The 16,431-nt window shown below is 39.4% G+C and overlaps 1 protein-coding gene across 1 annotated transcript in view; it reads right to left on the bottom strand.

Annotated features, from left to right (window-relative positions):
* Positions 1 to 16,431, bottom strand: part of EEFSEC (eukaryotic elongation factor, selenocysteine-tRNA specific) — a 243,410-nt gene that overhangs the window by 134,092 nt on the left and 92,887 nt on the right. Inside the window, exon 2 of the mRNA XM_027863808.1 lies at positions 6,328 to 6,535. Coding sequence (XP_027719609.1) covers positions 6,328 to 6,535 — 208 coding nt within the window. The remainder of the gene's footprint in view (positions 1 to 6,327; positions 6,536 to 16,431) is intronic.

Genomic DNA, 16,431 nt, shown 5'->3' with positions numbered 1-16,431 from the left:
ACACACACACACACACACACACACACACACACACACACACACACACAGTAAAACATAAGTCCTTTCAGGAAGGGACTGTTTTTTTTTTCTTCCATTTTTGCCATTGTTCTAGTACCTCACACATACAGCAGGTGTTTAATAAACCTTTATTGTTGAATTAAATTGTAGTCAATTTGATCATCATCAATATGACCCTCCTCCTCCTATTAATTTTAACTCCTTCATTTTGTCCTTTTTTCTCATCTAGTTACCTCAGTAAGGGCATTAACTCAAGGTCTTCTTCTCTATCTAAAATCTCTCCCTTAGAAGATCCTTAAAGGTTTCCACTATCGCCGCCAGATGAATCTTCACCCCTGACTAACCTTTCTCCCAAGACCTAATTCCATTTTTTCAACTGCCTGAGCACAGGATTGTTTCATTTATTGCATATGTATTCCCAGTACCTGGCACACTGTCTGGACATAGTAAGTATTTAACAAATGCTTGATCAATTGACTGAATTATATTCAATTGGTCATTTATAGTGTATTATCTAAGGAAAATTCTTCTATTGATGCTTTGAGGTATTATTTAAATATTTTGTTATTTCCTTTTTCACAGTATGTTTGATCTTTTCTATTAGATTATAAAGTGTTTTGAGAGCTAGGACAGGTGTCATGGAAAAAGTACTGTTTTGGGGATCAGAGGACCTGGGTCTCGAGTCCAGCTCTGCCAGTTACTAGATTGAACTAATCAATAAATATTTATTAAGTGCCTACTATGTGCCAGACACTGTGCCAAGCTCTGGAGATATAAAAAGAGTCAAAAGACAGTTCCCGCCCTTACAAAGTCACTTACCCTCTCTGGGCCTCAGGTGCTCTCTGTATAATGAAAGAATTGGATTAGATCTCTAAGGTCCCTTATAGCTCTAAATGCCAAAACTCTAAGAAGGGGATACAATAAAGGGAAAAGAGAAAAGCAGAAAGGAGAGAGAAGATGGAATGAAATAGCCAAGCAGAAAAAGAAACAAGGAAAAAGGGAAAGAGTAAAGGAAAAGAACATGAGAACATGGGCATTCCTGGTGAAAAGAGAAGACTTTCGATTTAGTTTGTTCCTTCTATAGAAATTATCAAGTACTAATACAGTATACAAGGTATTTGCTCTGTTTATGCGCCCAATGCCTGGGGCTCTGGGGGACAAAGGAGGATAAAAATGTGCACTGAGAATTCCAACAATTAACCATAAAGCTTTCGGAAATTCAATTATTTTTATCCAAACACTTTTGGGCAATATATCGTAATAAAACATAAACTAATGTTGAACCAGGTGCCTGATTCTTGCAAAAGGCATCATATGTCCTGATGGGAGCTGGAGGCAGCCTTCACAGGACTGCCAGGCCCTGTGAGAAACACGCCTCGCTACACCTCAAGCACACACAAGTACACCGTGGCAGTCTGGCCTCCAGCAAGCAAAGAGGAAGACTAGCGTGAAAAAGGAACTGGAGTTATGCTGAGGCTGGGTATTTTTTCCCTTTGGGCTGATTTTCTGCTTTCTGATCCATTTCTGGGTTGTAGAAGCATGAAAGGCCCCAACCAGATATATCATGAAAATGTGGATGTAAGTGCCCAGGGCATCAAAGCCAGTGTGAGCCAGACAATGGGTGGGTTCATCCCTTTGCCATCACCCAACTACCTCAAGAGTGCCCTCTGTGCTGTGTACAGTATGTCATGGTATGCGAATAGTGGTCAGAAAAGCTTAGTAAGCAATTCAAGTCATCCTTTCTTCCCTCTAAAAAGATCTCAGATAAGTTTTCAAGGAATTGAGCAGAAGGAAAAACCAAATGGTAGTCACATCTTAACCCCTTGAAGTAGGACACAGAGAAAAAATTTTCAAATCATAGAAATAATCCATTATGATTAGCCATGATATCTAAGCTCTTTTTCAAGGGGGGAAAAAAAACCCTACTAGATCACTAGCCTGAGAAGCAAGGCCTGGGAGCACTGCCATTCCCTTACTGCTCATTTTTGCTTCCTTTGTCCATCAATTTGTATAATCATTTTACTAAGCGTGCAAAACTATGCAGTCTTTAAAGTTTGCAGCTAATTTTGTTATTTTTAAAGTTGTTAACTACATATGTCGTCCTCCCCAACATCTTCCTCCTATACACTTAATTTAATCTGTTATTCTTTAGGGTTTCTCCAAACCCCACAAAACAAATGAAGACAAAAAAATCCTCTCCTACCTCTCACCTCTGTACCTTTGTTTACACCATCCCATCTCATCCCACCTTCAAAATCTCCAGTTACTAAAATCTGCTCTTCTTTTCAAAGCCCAACTCAGGTGTCACCCCCTCCATGATACTTCCATGATTACCATCCCCTCAACCTAATAATAACCTCTTGCTCCTCAAATTCAACAAACATTTTTAAAGTAATGAGTATTCAAGGTACCATAACAAGTACTAAAGTTATAGAGATAAAAATTACTTGAAGGACATAGCTTGGCACTCTCCTATATGATCTATTAATAATAATCTATTTTGTATTAATTATTTGTATAGATATTACAGACTTTACCCCCCCTTTCCCAGATTGTAAACTCTCTCTTCAGAAGTACTCTTAAAAGACTACATCTTCATTCCCAAGCAGAAACTGAAAACTTGGAGCTCAGGTAGATTAGGAAAAGAAGAGCAGAAGAACAGCTCATTCAGTGACCCAAACGACTATGTTTTATACCACCAACTGTACAGGTCATCGAATGAGCCCAGAGTTCATCACTTTACCTGAGACGTATTAGGGAACTATAGTCTAAAACTGTTATTAACACAGTAGAATTAAGCTCATGGTTAATCCATGGAATCATTTATTTAGAGTACAGGCATATCTTGCTTAATGCTGTTAACTGACACCATAAAAACACATCATTTGGGTACAACAACAATCTGGGGGCATTAATTCCATAGAGACAATGTCAACATTTGCTCCTTAGGCATGGTCCTCTCCTTCCTAGACCTCACAGTTCAGTTAACTGTACAAGAATATTATACATAAAGTCAATGAAAAAAACATTTAAAAGAAACCTATCACTAAGTGCGAATAAAAATGATACAGGTCATGTTTTTAAGTGTTGAATCAACAAAGAGATCAAGCAAGTATTGATTTACTATGTGCTAGTCACTGTGCTAGCTGGTGATAGACAAAACCCAAACAGCTGCTGACTCAAAGAGCTTATACTCAACAGCAGAAACAAGTAGATCCAAGGCACTTATGTAGGGAGAGGGAATGAGTTGGCATCACATAGGAAGAGGCTTTTAGCTGAACTGGGAAGGAAATCCGGGGTTCTAAGAGGTAGAGGTGATGAAGGACATGTCAAACGAGGGCATGCAGGTGACAGCCAGACTGCAGGCTGCACAAGGGGGCATCATGTGTAAGTACTAAGGCTGTCGTGTTGTGAGACGCTTTCAAACACTTCCAAAGAGTATTACAGGCAACATGGAGCTCCTGGAAATTTCAGGGTAGGAGAGGAAGATGACAGACCTGTGCCTTCTGAGCATTAACTTCTTAGCTGTGTAGAAGCCAAAGGAGAATGGAGAGAACAGAAAATGGAGGCAGAGCCCAACGTGCTCACATACCTGTTCGCTGATTGAGTCTATTATTGCAAGAGTCCAGGTGAGGAGGAGCTTAGTACAGTGACTGGCACATAGTAGGTACTTAATAAATGTTGACTGACTGACTGATTAATGAGAGCTGGAACAAGGGTAGCAGGATAGGGAAAAAGGATGTCAGTGATCAGTAAGACTGTCAGGACTTGGAAGTAACACAAATTAAAGGAGTGATCAAAGTAAAACAGGATTAATCACGGAAGCCATACTGGAACTGGTGAGATTGGAGCTGGGTTACAACTTGGCAGAAGAGGGGGAGGAGGGCAGAAATGCAGAGAGGAATACATGTGTGAAAGGGCCAGGTGTCTCAAGACCACCACAAGGAGTAGACCTGGGCTGGAAGAGAACGGAAAAAGAAAGGAGACTTTCCAAACAGGGGTGCTGAGGAGCAATGAGAGAGGAAACATCCAAGCAAGTGAAAGAAAGAGCTTAAAGGGAAAAAGGGCTTGTAGTCTTTGCCATTTTGCAGCTCTTTACCAGCCAGTGTATGTCTGGGATGGGGAGGGGGAGTGGGGAGGGGGGGCGACCTCCGCCCATACATTTCCTGAAATGTAGATAACAGTTTATAAAAGGACTTAAGTGAGGATTACATCAGAAAAGAAAAGAATTATTTAGAGTATTTTAAAGGATAAGAACAAGACAACAGCATGAAAACAATTAGCATTTCAGGTAATTCTTTACAAGCAAAAAGGTTCCATTAGTTAATTTATCATTTCATTGTCTAAGTTCTCACAGAGATTGATGGACAGTGAGATTTTTTCCTCTTACTAGGTTTCTCAGTGTGGGAAGAAAAAGGCTTTAGACAGAACTAGGCTGTCAGGTGATCCAAAAGATCAATTTCTCCTATGTTTACGCTCAGTTATAAGATGCGATCTGCGTACCACCATCCCCAAATTTAAAGAACATAAGTGATTCGGAATGAGTAAAAAAATGTAAATAATTATTAACATGGGAGGAAAATTTGCTTAAATTTTTTAAAATTAACTTATTAAATTAATCTACTGCCCATTCACACAACACTTCACACATCCCATTTCTTTGCCCCATTTATAGGATGTGACACTGAAGCTATATTGTGATTTTTAAGTAGAAGTTGAAAGGGCCTGTTCCATCCCTTTCTGACAAGTAAATAAAACTGCAGGGAGATCAAATAACTCACAAAAGGGAAGATATAATTTTTTATCTCCATTTTTACAGTCTCATATCCACTTCCGTTGGGAATAACAAAGTCTGAATTCTTATGCAACATTTATCTAAATGTGTCGATTTTATCAGATTGATGAATTTTGCTAACAAAAGATAGGGCTAGGAAATCTTTTATGACACATTTGGAGCAATCACAGAGCCAGAGTTTTAATTTAACCAACTTGAGGATTCTCAGGCAGAGCTGCAGGTGTTGACTCTGAAAATAAAATCACCAATGGGAAGGCATATCAATCTTGATGACAGGAGAAACAAAAACACTTCATACTTGTTTGCCCTCCACAGACAGGTTCGAAGGAGAAGCAGAAGTGGCAGGATATTGTCTTGATGCCGCACAGAGAAAGAGAATGCCTCACTACCTCTCTGTGACCGCTACTTAGTATTGATCAAAAAGGACTGGTCCAAAAAGGATCACAGAAAATGATAAAACAATGAAAGTTCTCCGACATTATGCAGCTGAACAAGGGCAACAGTCCTGACAACATCAGAACAAGTCGTTTCTGATGTTCTGATGTAACTTGTTCAATGAGATGGCTTTACATCCTGTTCCTACTATGGAAGTTCCATCACCTTTAATAGTCTAATCTATTACTACTGAGTATTCCAATTTTTTTGAACTGTATAAAATCTCTCTTTTCCCATCTTCCATTTTAACCAACCGTTTCTGATCTTAACTGTCGGTAAAAATCTCCTATCAGTTTTTGGCTCTCTTAAAGAAGGAACCGCTTACTACTGAAAATGTATTTTAGAGCTAAAGGCGCCTAGAGATCATACAGCCCAAGCACCTTTAACAAAAACAGAAGGTAAATTCCAGAGAGGGCTGATGACCCTGCCTACAGTCACCACAAAGGGTGTACCGGAGCCTGCAGAGCTACAGCAAACCTGCATGCTGACTGTTACAGTTTCAACGTGGGCATTGACACTTCAGAAATGGGCAAACTTCACAAAACCAGGGCTTGACTTACTGTTTTGTGGATTGTCTAGACTTAAGTGATGGGTAAAATGCTAATGACACAGATTAAACTTAAACCTGGGTTGGGCATACATTTTTTCCCAGTGAGACTGTTATTGGCCATTTCAGTGCAGCCCCAGGCAACAACTTAGCAAACTAGAACCATGTCTCTTTAGCCTGTGTCCCTTCCACTACACCACACTGAACCTTTGAACTAAATTCAAATTCAAAATGTGGCAGCATCTAACACAGGAAGTCCACAAAATTTTAGCTTTAGTTTTTTTTTAGCAACCTTAAGAACTGAAGGGCAAAATTCTGGTGAAAACTGTATACTGAGAGAACTCTAACACTAGTCACTCGAGTCTTCCATTCTTACACACACACATACACACACACACACACACACTCACTCACTCCAGCAGCATCCTGTATGAGGTTATATGCCCTGGTCAGTTCAATGAATAGGATTAATTATATTTCTACTTAACTATTATTATACGAATGATGATTAGTCTACTCTTGGCAAACCTACTTTGTGTTCTCTAACGTCTTCTGCATTTTCTTGGTCATCTTGTCAATAGCCGCCTGTCTCTTCTCTTCTGTCAGGAGGTCTATCTTGTTCAGTACCACAATCAGTTTCTGACAAGCAATTTGCCCAATCACCAAGCATTCTGCTGACTGAGTCTGCATTCCTTTGGTCACATCGATAACTAGCATCATCAGATCAATGATCTGGGCTCCTAGAGAAAGAAAATACAAGGTTAGATGAATGAAAACAGAGGACTGAACTTTCAAGCAAGTTACCTGATATGTCCTAATCCAGGAGGCAGTGTGGTGCAGTGGAAAGAGCACTAGATTCAGAGTCCAAAGACCTAGATTCAAATCCTTGTTACTAAACTACCTGTAGGACCTTGAGAAAGCCCCTTAACTTCCCAAGGCCTGTTTCCTTATCTGTCATATGCATGGATTCCACAAATGACCTCTTAGGTCCCTTCAGCTCTAAATTTACGACCTATGATCTATAAGATCTATGACTGAGGGTCATTATTGCCTCAGTATAAATACAAAAATAAAATACATTTCTGACATAGAACTTCAAAACTTTCAAGACGGCATTCCAGATAACTTGGGGAGATATCTAAAAATTTTAGCCAAGGACAGGACAAACAATGAATCAATCTACAGTATTAGATCTTGGAAATCCATTTCCAATATAAAAAGGCAGAGGAAAACCAATAAATGACTGACCAGGTCAATTACTGTATCAACTAGGTCAATAACGCACAATAAAAGAAATAAAAGGTTGCAGCCAGGGCACCTGGGCAATAACAAGCAGAGGGCAACAAAGGACAGATTTTTTTTTCTAACACACAGGTACTATGGTAGCAGAGAACCAAACAGCAGTTTACAGGCTTTCTCCCCAGGTGATAAAGAAAACCAGTCCTGTGATGTCACTGGCGTAGGGAACTACTGGATAAGGAAATTCCCTTTACCAGCACAGGCCTACACCTACTTCTATCAAGTCAAAGAAATCACAAGGTGTCAGGGATGGTGTGGGAACCCGGGTCTTCCTGGCTTCAAGAACAACTCTCTTTCTACGATCATGCTGCCTCTCCCTAGAAAGTAAAGGACAAAGCTATTTAACCATGGGCCCCGATTCCCTGTACTTTCCGAACAATACTATAAGCAAATGAACCAGGGACAGCTACAAGCCAGAAATACAGTATAACACCCCATCAGAAACATATACTTCAAGATTCTAGAGCCACAAAGGTAGCTCCCAAGAGAAACAATCTTGGCTGTCTGTCTGCCTTAATGTGACCTAGTGGACATGTGGAACATCTTTACACTTCATAATCATAAATATTTTGTCTTCTTACAAAACATTTAAATTATTCAACAATCTTCATAATATCCCTAGCAAGCTGGTACTAGTGTTTTGGTGGTGGTGGTGGTGGTGCTGGCAGTCACAGCAGCAGCAGCTGTAGTAGTAGTAGTAGTAGCAGCAGCAGCAGCAGCAATAACTATAATATTAATAATAATTCATTTACCTAACACTTAACAATGTACAAAGATGAAGAACGCCTCAACAAACATGTGAGGTAGGTAGCAGAAGGTGTTATTTTCCCCATTATACACAAATGAGAAAACCTGAGGCTCAGAGGTCACCTGACTGAGTTACCCATGGTAATATAGTTATCAGAGGCTAAACATGAACCTAGGTCTTCTAACTCCAAAGTGCTTTTCTCCATAGGCTTGATAGGACAGACTCAAAATTCTCACTATCATTCCATTCTGCAGATGGGAAAATCTCTGGGAAATTAAAAAAAAAATTTAAGTGCTTTAAACACCTGCATGTTTTGTCTTGTCAAAAGACAAGAAGAGGAAAAAATAAAAAAGATCTTCTCATCTAAGTCTACTATATTTGAGAGCAGCCTGTTTTCTCTTTTCATGGTGTCCTTTTGAGTTTGGCAGTGATATTGCTTCTTTGGCTAGGGACTACTAGCCCAAGATAGAATTTAAGATTTGCTATAAAAAGGAAAATGAATGAAAAATAAATGAAGCTGATGTTTGCATTCAACTGGCCGATCTGTCACCTACCCCCAGTGATTCCACTTGCAAGAAGGCCTAGGTTCAAACACCATCTCTGACATATCTGACAGAAGTCCCTTAACTTCTCAGTGTTCTAGACAACTCTCGGAAGCTGGTAAATTTTAGAGAAGATGCAGACCTGCACTGGTAAAGGGAGTTTCCTCATCTCAAGAGTGCCCGATACCAAGCTGATTCCATATTTGTATTTTAGAGTAAGGAGTAGGAAAAAAGAAATGGACTGAGTTATAGAGCTTGAAAGAATTGTTAAATAGTGGCTGTCTGGCAGGTTTACCTTGTGATCAATTAGCTGTACAGATTACAGAAACGTTCTGAGGGCTGAGCCATGGATTTAATTTCCCTAACGGCTAGTTAGCTTAACTCAGACCTATGGCCAAAGACTTCAATCTCCCCCTCCACATTATAAACATGTTCTATTGGTTACCAAGGATAAGAGAGTACAGATGACTCTGTACTACCTACCCCCACCACTGCGAAAACAATGCAGTAATGACAGCATCTTGCATTTACCTGTAACAGCTAGTAGCTGCAATATCATACCCATTTTACAAATGAGAAAACTATCTCAGAGAGGTTAAGTGACTGACCAATAAGCAAACTGCTAGCAAGTGACCAAAACAGGCCTCAAATCCAAATCATCTGCCTCTGAGTTCAGTGCCCTTTCCCTCATACTCTGTTGTGAAGCACATGCCTTTGATGATGGTAGGCCAAAGTTTTTTATATTCATATACAAAGAATAGCACTTTTTTGTTTTGCATGAGACTGCAGATTTAGCTTACAAAAGCTAAAAAGGATCAAATCAAGCTAGAAGAAAAAACAGATTGGGGGGGGGGGGGGAAGATGACCAAGACATGTGAAGGCTCTCTTACTTCACTCACTGCACACAAAACTATTTTAGTACTGGACTCAGTTACAGGACCTAGGATTAAGTTCTGCCTCAGGCAACTAATTATGTGACCTTAAGCAAGTCATTTCTAAATCTGTTTCCTCATCTGTAAAAGGGAAATAATAGCTATTGTATTCAGTTCATAAGGCATTTGTGAGGAAAGTGCTTCTACAATTGTAAAGTTCTACAAAAAATGTGAACCATTATTAACTAGAACACAGCCAAAAACCTGGAATAAGTGAAAAGGACCTTTGAGTAGCCACAAAATGATAATAATAATTATTATTATAATCATAAAGTTCATTAGCTTTGAAAGCAATCTCTCTTATATGGCCTCATATGACCTCAACAACAGAACTGTAGATGCCCAATATAGTTATTTTTATCTTCATTTTATCAATGAGTAAAGTGAGGTTCTAAAAGAGTGAAGGGATATGAGTACTCCTCACAGTTTAGGCCAGTACAGATGCCACCGAATGTATGCTCTCGGAATGCATGCTTTCCATTCATTTCAGACATTTATTGGCCCACCTACAAAGAGAAAAGGATTTTACTACCAAATGTTCCCCACAAGATGGGTAAGGGACAAATATTCTCACAAGCTTAGTGAGCGGGCTTCACAACTCAGAGCACATTCTCTTCATCCAATCAGAGAGGTCAGACTGCTAACAAAGGGCACCGACAGCAGGGAGAAAGGAAGAACACGGGAAAATGACATAACACAGACACAAGAACTAAAAAAGCAAAGAAATATTTGGTCATTTAGCATAGGGGCAAATAGTCCTCAAAGTATGAGACTTTCTAAAGACAATGTGCATAATGAAAAAATCACCAACAAAAAGATTAAGCAATGTTTAGTAGACCTGTTTAAAGAAGACAGGGAAGTATGCAAAATATTTTAGAAAATTTTCCATCAAAACAAGTTTCAGCATTTTAGTTGGTAAGGTTAACTGGAAAATTCACCTAGCTAGAACACCACATTTCCCGATGAGGCCAAATAAACGAAGTATTATCATATTTCTACCTCACTGCTTAAAAAAAAAAAAACCAATTCATATGTCTATGGCAGTTGAGCAAATACCAACAAATTCCTGTACCCCCATACATTCAGAGAAGCATCATACATTAAGCCTGAATTTACCTATGCTCAGTACACCTGAGTTTTAACAAACCCATCAGGACCTGAAAGCAGCTCCTGACTGAGAGTCAAGGAGATGGTTTATTAAACTGTTTCAACGTCCCATGTTCTTGGACCCACACAAACCAGTGCTAGGGATCACCTGGCTTTCCACCTTCACTCACTTTGGCCTGGAATGTAGACGACCTTTTTCAAGCTCCTCCACTTCTTATTTCTTTCATGAATAAATTCAAAAGGTAAGTCATATCTGAAGCAAGGCAAAGACAATCTCCATGGGGAAGAATAGAGCCAAGATGCCAGGATGCCCAGACTTCTCAGGGCTGACAAGTACTACCAGCAATCACTAGGATCAGTTTTACCATCTATAATATACTGAGCTGACAATTTGAAATAGGCTCCACTGAAAACAATCTGACACAAATTAGGTCTGTTAAAAAACAGAGTACCCTTTACTTACTTAAAATCAGCTTCTTTTCCCTACCATTCAATTTTCTCATTTGTACATAAAACTAACTAGCGGTGTCCAGCCTTTCCCTGTTGGCTCAAGGGGAATGACTCATGTACTTAATATACTTAAAGGACCTCACATCTTACTCCTGTTGGGATCCTAAGCTTAAGAAACAGAACTGATTGACAGAGAAACGAAGATAAGTGCTAATATACCCAAGCACTCAGAACAGTTACAGGATTGCACTTTCAACCTTATCAAGCTATCTACAAGCAACATTCATTAAGGATAACACATATCTTTGCTCCAAAAGGATGGCATTCTAAAGCCGATGCCCTGTAGCACCATTGCTCAATGGCTTCTAAGAGAACCAAAGGTCACTATGACTTAACAAAACGGTCCCTAAAACTGGAACACAACTGGAAACTTCGGGTCAGCCCCAGTGAACTACAGGCTGCTTTCTGCACTCGGTTCATCTATTTTTTTCACCACACTTTTGATCAGAGGAACAAGGAAGTGACACAAGTGTCTCCCTCTCTTTTCTTTCAAATCCCCAGTATTTCCACCAAATGAATAGACAGTCTCTTTCCTAATTCCCACGAACCCAGAGTAGGAAATCATTCTTAAACGAGAGAGCATGGGTGAGTGAGTGGGTGGGAAATGCAGTACAAAAAAATTAAGAGTTACAAATGACCTTCTATATTTTTCAACCTATCACAATTTTTCATCTCGTATTGACTACAGAATCCTTTAAAGATACAGCAGGATCCTTATCACAAGGTTAAAGTTTCTCTCATACTTTTTTAAAGTTACGAATTCCCAATTCTCAATCATATCCAAAATAAAAAGAAAAGAAACATACAAAGGCCAAATTTTGGTAGACTCTTAAGTATGACAATTTATCTGTGAATATCCAAGTTTCCTTTTGTTACTCAAAAAAAATTCCTTTAATCAGTTTCTGAGACATCAAAGATTAAAACTTTGGACTCTTTTTAAAGAACTTCAAATCTGAAATGATTTTGGACAGAGTGATGTTTGACTCAAATCTACTGATCATCTGTAGCAGTGAAGGAGGACGTTGCATGCATTATTTACAAAAAAAAAAATGGAAGAAATGTTTTTTCACTATTAACTATAGTTAAAATAATGTTTCCCATTAGTACAAAATCTTGGTGGCATTTTCAACCTTGTGAGACAGCAAGATACTCTGAAATGCAGAGTAATTCTACAAGATCTAAGTGTGTGTCTTTTTGTGTGGCCTTTTCAGTCATCTTAGGCCAGAATCTCCTGACTGCCAAGGATTAATGGTTAATTTGACTAACTTCTGAAATCTGTTCCTTAAGCATTTAAACTAGTGTTCTGTACCTAGTAACAACATATGCTAACTGATGAAAATTATACAATGCTAACTGTCCATTTAAATCTAATCAGTGGGACATATCAGACCACTTTGAACATCTCTAGACAGATGTCCACCAAAACTGAGAAACATTAAAATGTTTTCATTGCTTTCTTTAACTCTTCCCATTGGTTGGTCATTCATACTTTCAAGAGTAGCAGGGTTGAATATGACATAAAAGCAGGACATAAATGGGAAAAGAACACTGATCTGGAACCTACTTTAAATCGACACCAAAAGAAAGAGTCAGGAAATGAGTCTTCAGCTGGCATGAAGAAAAGAGTGCCTGGAATCTTTCTGTTTGCTATTACATCACAAAGTACAAGCCATTAAAATTTCATGGGAAGTTGGAAAGTCAACAGCTGACTGAATAGAGAGGTATCACTTCAATTATATGAAAGGATTCCAAGGTGCTTCCATGAAACACTTCTCCCCAGCTGAAAGCTCGGAGCCCAATACTCACCTGGCCATCACCTAGTCTCCTGGCTGGCCCAGCACTTAATGGACAATATCACCCTTTCCTCACAACAATGTTTAAGTTTGTAGATTGTCCACACAATCTGAAGTATGAAGACAGCCCCTCCTGCCAGCTTAATGCAGGCTCTGGACACTGAATCATCTATTAAAAACTGTCATGAGGAATGTGCATATTACAATGGAAGACAAAGCTCAACTGCTATTACTGCTTTACCTTTCTTTACCTAACTACCCTTCTCTGAAATGGTCTATATAAATCAAATGTACAAGCATCGAAGGACACTAAGCAAATAATCATTCTCTAATTCACCTGGCTTGTGGATTATTTTCATAGATATATATGAGGTTTTCAAAAAAAAGGCCAGACCGGTAGGGCTAGACTAAATCCAAGACTACGCAGTAAGAAAACGAGCACGTGCGCACACGTGTGAGTGTGTGCGTGTGTGTGTGTGTGTGTGTGTGTGTGTTACCCCTAGTGGTGCCATCTTCCAATGCACTCTATCTGCACCCTACTGGCACCTTTCTATATGCCCTTACAGGAGCTAATTCCTGACCGTCAGGATCAAAGTAGAAATTTGGAAGTTAGAAGGAAACTCAGCCACAGGATTATAAGCCATAAATCTAGAAGGGGCCTTAGAGATCATCCAGAACAATCCTCTCATTCTACATATGAGGAAACTGAGGCAGATTAAGGTTAAAGTCCATTGTTACAGAATTGGTTAGTGACAAAACTGGGAAAAGAATACAGTTTTCTGATTCCATGTTAGTGTTTCCACTACACTACCTTCTCAGGAAAGCACTAAATCAAATGGAAAAAAGAATCCCCAAACTCAGCTTTCACTAGAGTTCTAAGTAGCAAAACTGCCCAAATGGTGGTTCCTCTCTCCTTTGCCTTTCTATTCTTTTTTTAATTTTTTTTTTTAATTTTTAGGCAATTGGAGTTAAGTGACTTGCCCAGGGTCACACAGCTCAGTGTCAAGTGTTTGGTCTGAGGCTGAATTTGAACTCAGGTCCTCCTGACTCCGGGGCCGGTGCTCTATCCACTGCGCCACCTACCTGCCCCTTTCCTTTCTTTTCTTAACTAAATAAGCAAACAACAGCCAAAGTACACAGTTGCAAAAGAGAGAAAGATGAAAAGAAAAAAAAAGTTGGGGGGAAAAATCAAGAGAATTATTAATATTTGACTTATTAAAGTGAGAACCCCAAGTTACATCTAAGTACACCTGCAACATCTCTTGACGAGGCATTAAAATAATGTCAGTGACCTTAGAAGCCTTAATACCATTACAAAGATTGACTATCACTGAAACAGTCTTGCAGATACAGAAAGGGCACAAAGGGCAAATGGGACACACAGCACACACTCACACCAAACACTCCAGGATTTCAAATAGCCCTGGTGTGAACAGAAGCCAATAAAAATTAAGCTGCATCTGAATCTGCCACCTTGAGCAGAAAAATCAGGAGGAGGCAAAATCAGGGAGGCAGTGACCTGTTTGGTGGTACAGGGCAGGAAAAGAAGGTAACATGTTACACTCATGATTGCAGGCTTTGCCCCAAAATTATTAGGCTCTATAAATCCTCTGATCCAGTGACATCACTATTAGGTCTATACCTCCAAAGAGAACAAAGAAAGAGGAAAAGGACCCATACGTTCTTTCCAGGAAGTCCTTGCCACCAAAGTCCTTGGTACAGTCAGATGGTTCAACATTAGAAAGTTCTAAGATTTTATTCGTGGAAATGACATTAAAGAAGAGGCAGGACCATCTGCTTTGCTCCTGCCCCCTAAGGAACATGAGACCTTCCCATTTGGCTTGCAGCTGAAACCTCCCAAGAGGGTTGTCTCCCCCATTAGAAGGGGAACTCCTGGAGAGCAGGGACTGTCTGACTTTTCTTTTGGTATCCCCATCACTTAGCATAATGTTTTGCACATAGTTTTATTAATAAATTCCTTTTTCTTCATTTGTTCATATGCACAAAAATATTTATGCCAGCTCTTTTTGTATTGTCAAAGAATTGGTAACTAAAAGGGAGCTCATCCACCAGAGAAAAGCTAAACAAATTATAATGTGGGATCATAATAGAATATTATTATGCTGTAGGAAATGATGACTTAGACAATTTCATAGAAACCTGGCAAGATTTATATGAACTGATGCAGAGCAGAGTGAGCAAAACTGTGATAACAATTCATACAAACAACATCATAAAGACAAACATTTTTGAAAAACTTAAGAACCCTGACCAATGCAATAACCAACAACAATTCCTGAGGACTCATGATGAAACCTGCTACCCACCACCTAACAGCTAGGTGATGGCATCAGTGTACAGACTGAGACATACATATACACATAAATATACATATAAATATACATATACACAGAGAGAGATGGTCAATGAAGTAATTTATTTTGCTTGACTTTGCATATTTGTTTTTCTTTCTTTTTCAATGGAAAGGGAGGGTGAAAGAAAATCTTTTTTTGTTCATTGAAAAAAATTTAATTTTAAAAACAATCACAGGTTTCTGATATCAAAGTGCCATATTTTACATAATAGTGCTAAGGCCTCTTCTTGCTTGAAAATTCAATAGTTCAATGGAGTCACAACCTTCTACCACTGTAAATAAAAAGTTTTTGTAAACTGAATATATACACTTTGAGATTTACAAAGCACTTTCCATAAGTATCTCATTTGATCCTCACAGCAACCCTGTAGAGTAGGTACTATCATCATCCATATTTTAAAGAAGAAGAAATAAGCTAAGAACAGTTAAGTGACTTGCCTGGGGTCGCAGAGATAATGTCTAAGGCAGGATTCAAACTCAGGCCTTCCTGATCCCAAGTCCTGCATGCTCTTCTATTTTTCAGTAGACAGTAGCTTCTATCCCCTTAACTACGATTACCACAAATGCTTGTGGAGAAGAGAACCTTTGAGCACAACATACCTTAGCCTTGGGCTAAGGAGAGAATATATCAAGAGGGGTACCTTTTGCATAAAGAGGGGATGAAGTCAAGAGAAATCCATAAAAAGGACAGATGAAAGAAGGCTGGAGAGGATAACAAATATACACCTATGAGAATAACTGAAGCTGCTCAGAATTAGGCCATCTGGACTCAAGACCCTTTAGGGATAGAGAGGCCCAATCACAAGGAAGTGCTGTGAGAATCCTAGAAACTCGGAGCCGGATGGAACATCCGGCCTTCATTTAATGTGAATCCGTGACAAGTGGCTGTCCAACTTCTGCTCAAAGACCTCCAGCTTTGAAAAATTCCTGAAGCATCCCATTCCACTTCTGGACAACTCTGTTATGTGAAGGATAGCCAGGGATCTTCTCTAAAGAGGTAGGTTTAGAGATGGGCCTTGAAGGCTCATGAAAATTCAATCCTTGGTAGCATTTGGATAGGTGGAGAAGAATATATAACATTCCAGGGAATGAGAATAGTGTGAGGAAAAGTAGACAAAAAGGTCGAGCAGGAAGGCAACAAATCCCATTCACAGGGACAGTGAGCAGACCAACATGGGGAAAGCCAGGAAGCTTCAAGAAGGGCAGCAGTGGAAAACAGGGGTTAAAAAGGGTGGTTGAGGTCAGATTGTAGGGACCTCGAATGCCAGATTAAGAAGACAGAATCAGATTTTACAGGCAATCGGAAGTCCATGGAGGGTTCTGGGCAGACA

This window comes from Vombatus ursinus, unplaced genomic scaffold (genome assembly GCF_900497805.2).
Source record: "Vombatus ursinus unplaced genomic scaffold, bare-nosed wombat genome assembly UNPS02014773.1, whole genome shotgun sequence".
NCBI lineage: Eukaryota > Metazoa > Chordata > Mammalia > Diprotodontia > Vombatidae > Vombatus > Vombatus ursinus.
The sequence above is the reverse complement of the archived record's forward strand: the minus strand, read 5'-3'. Positions and strand labels throughout refer to the sequence as shown.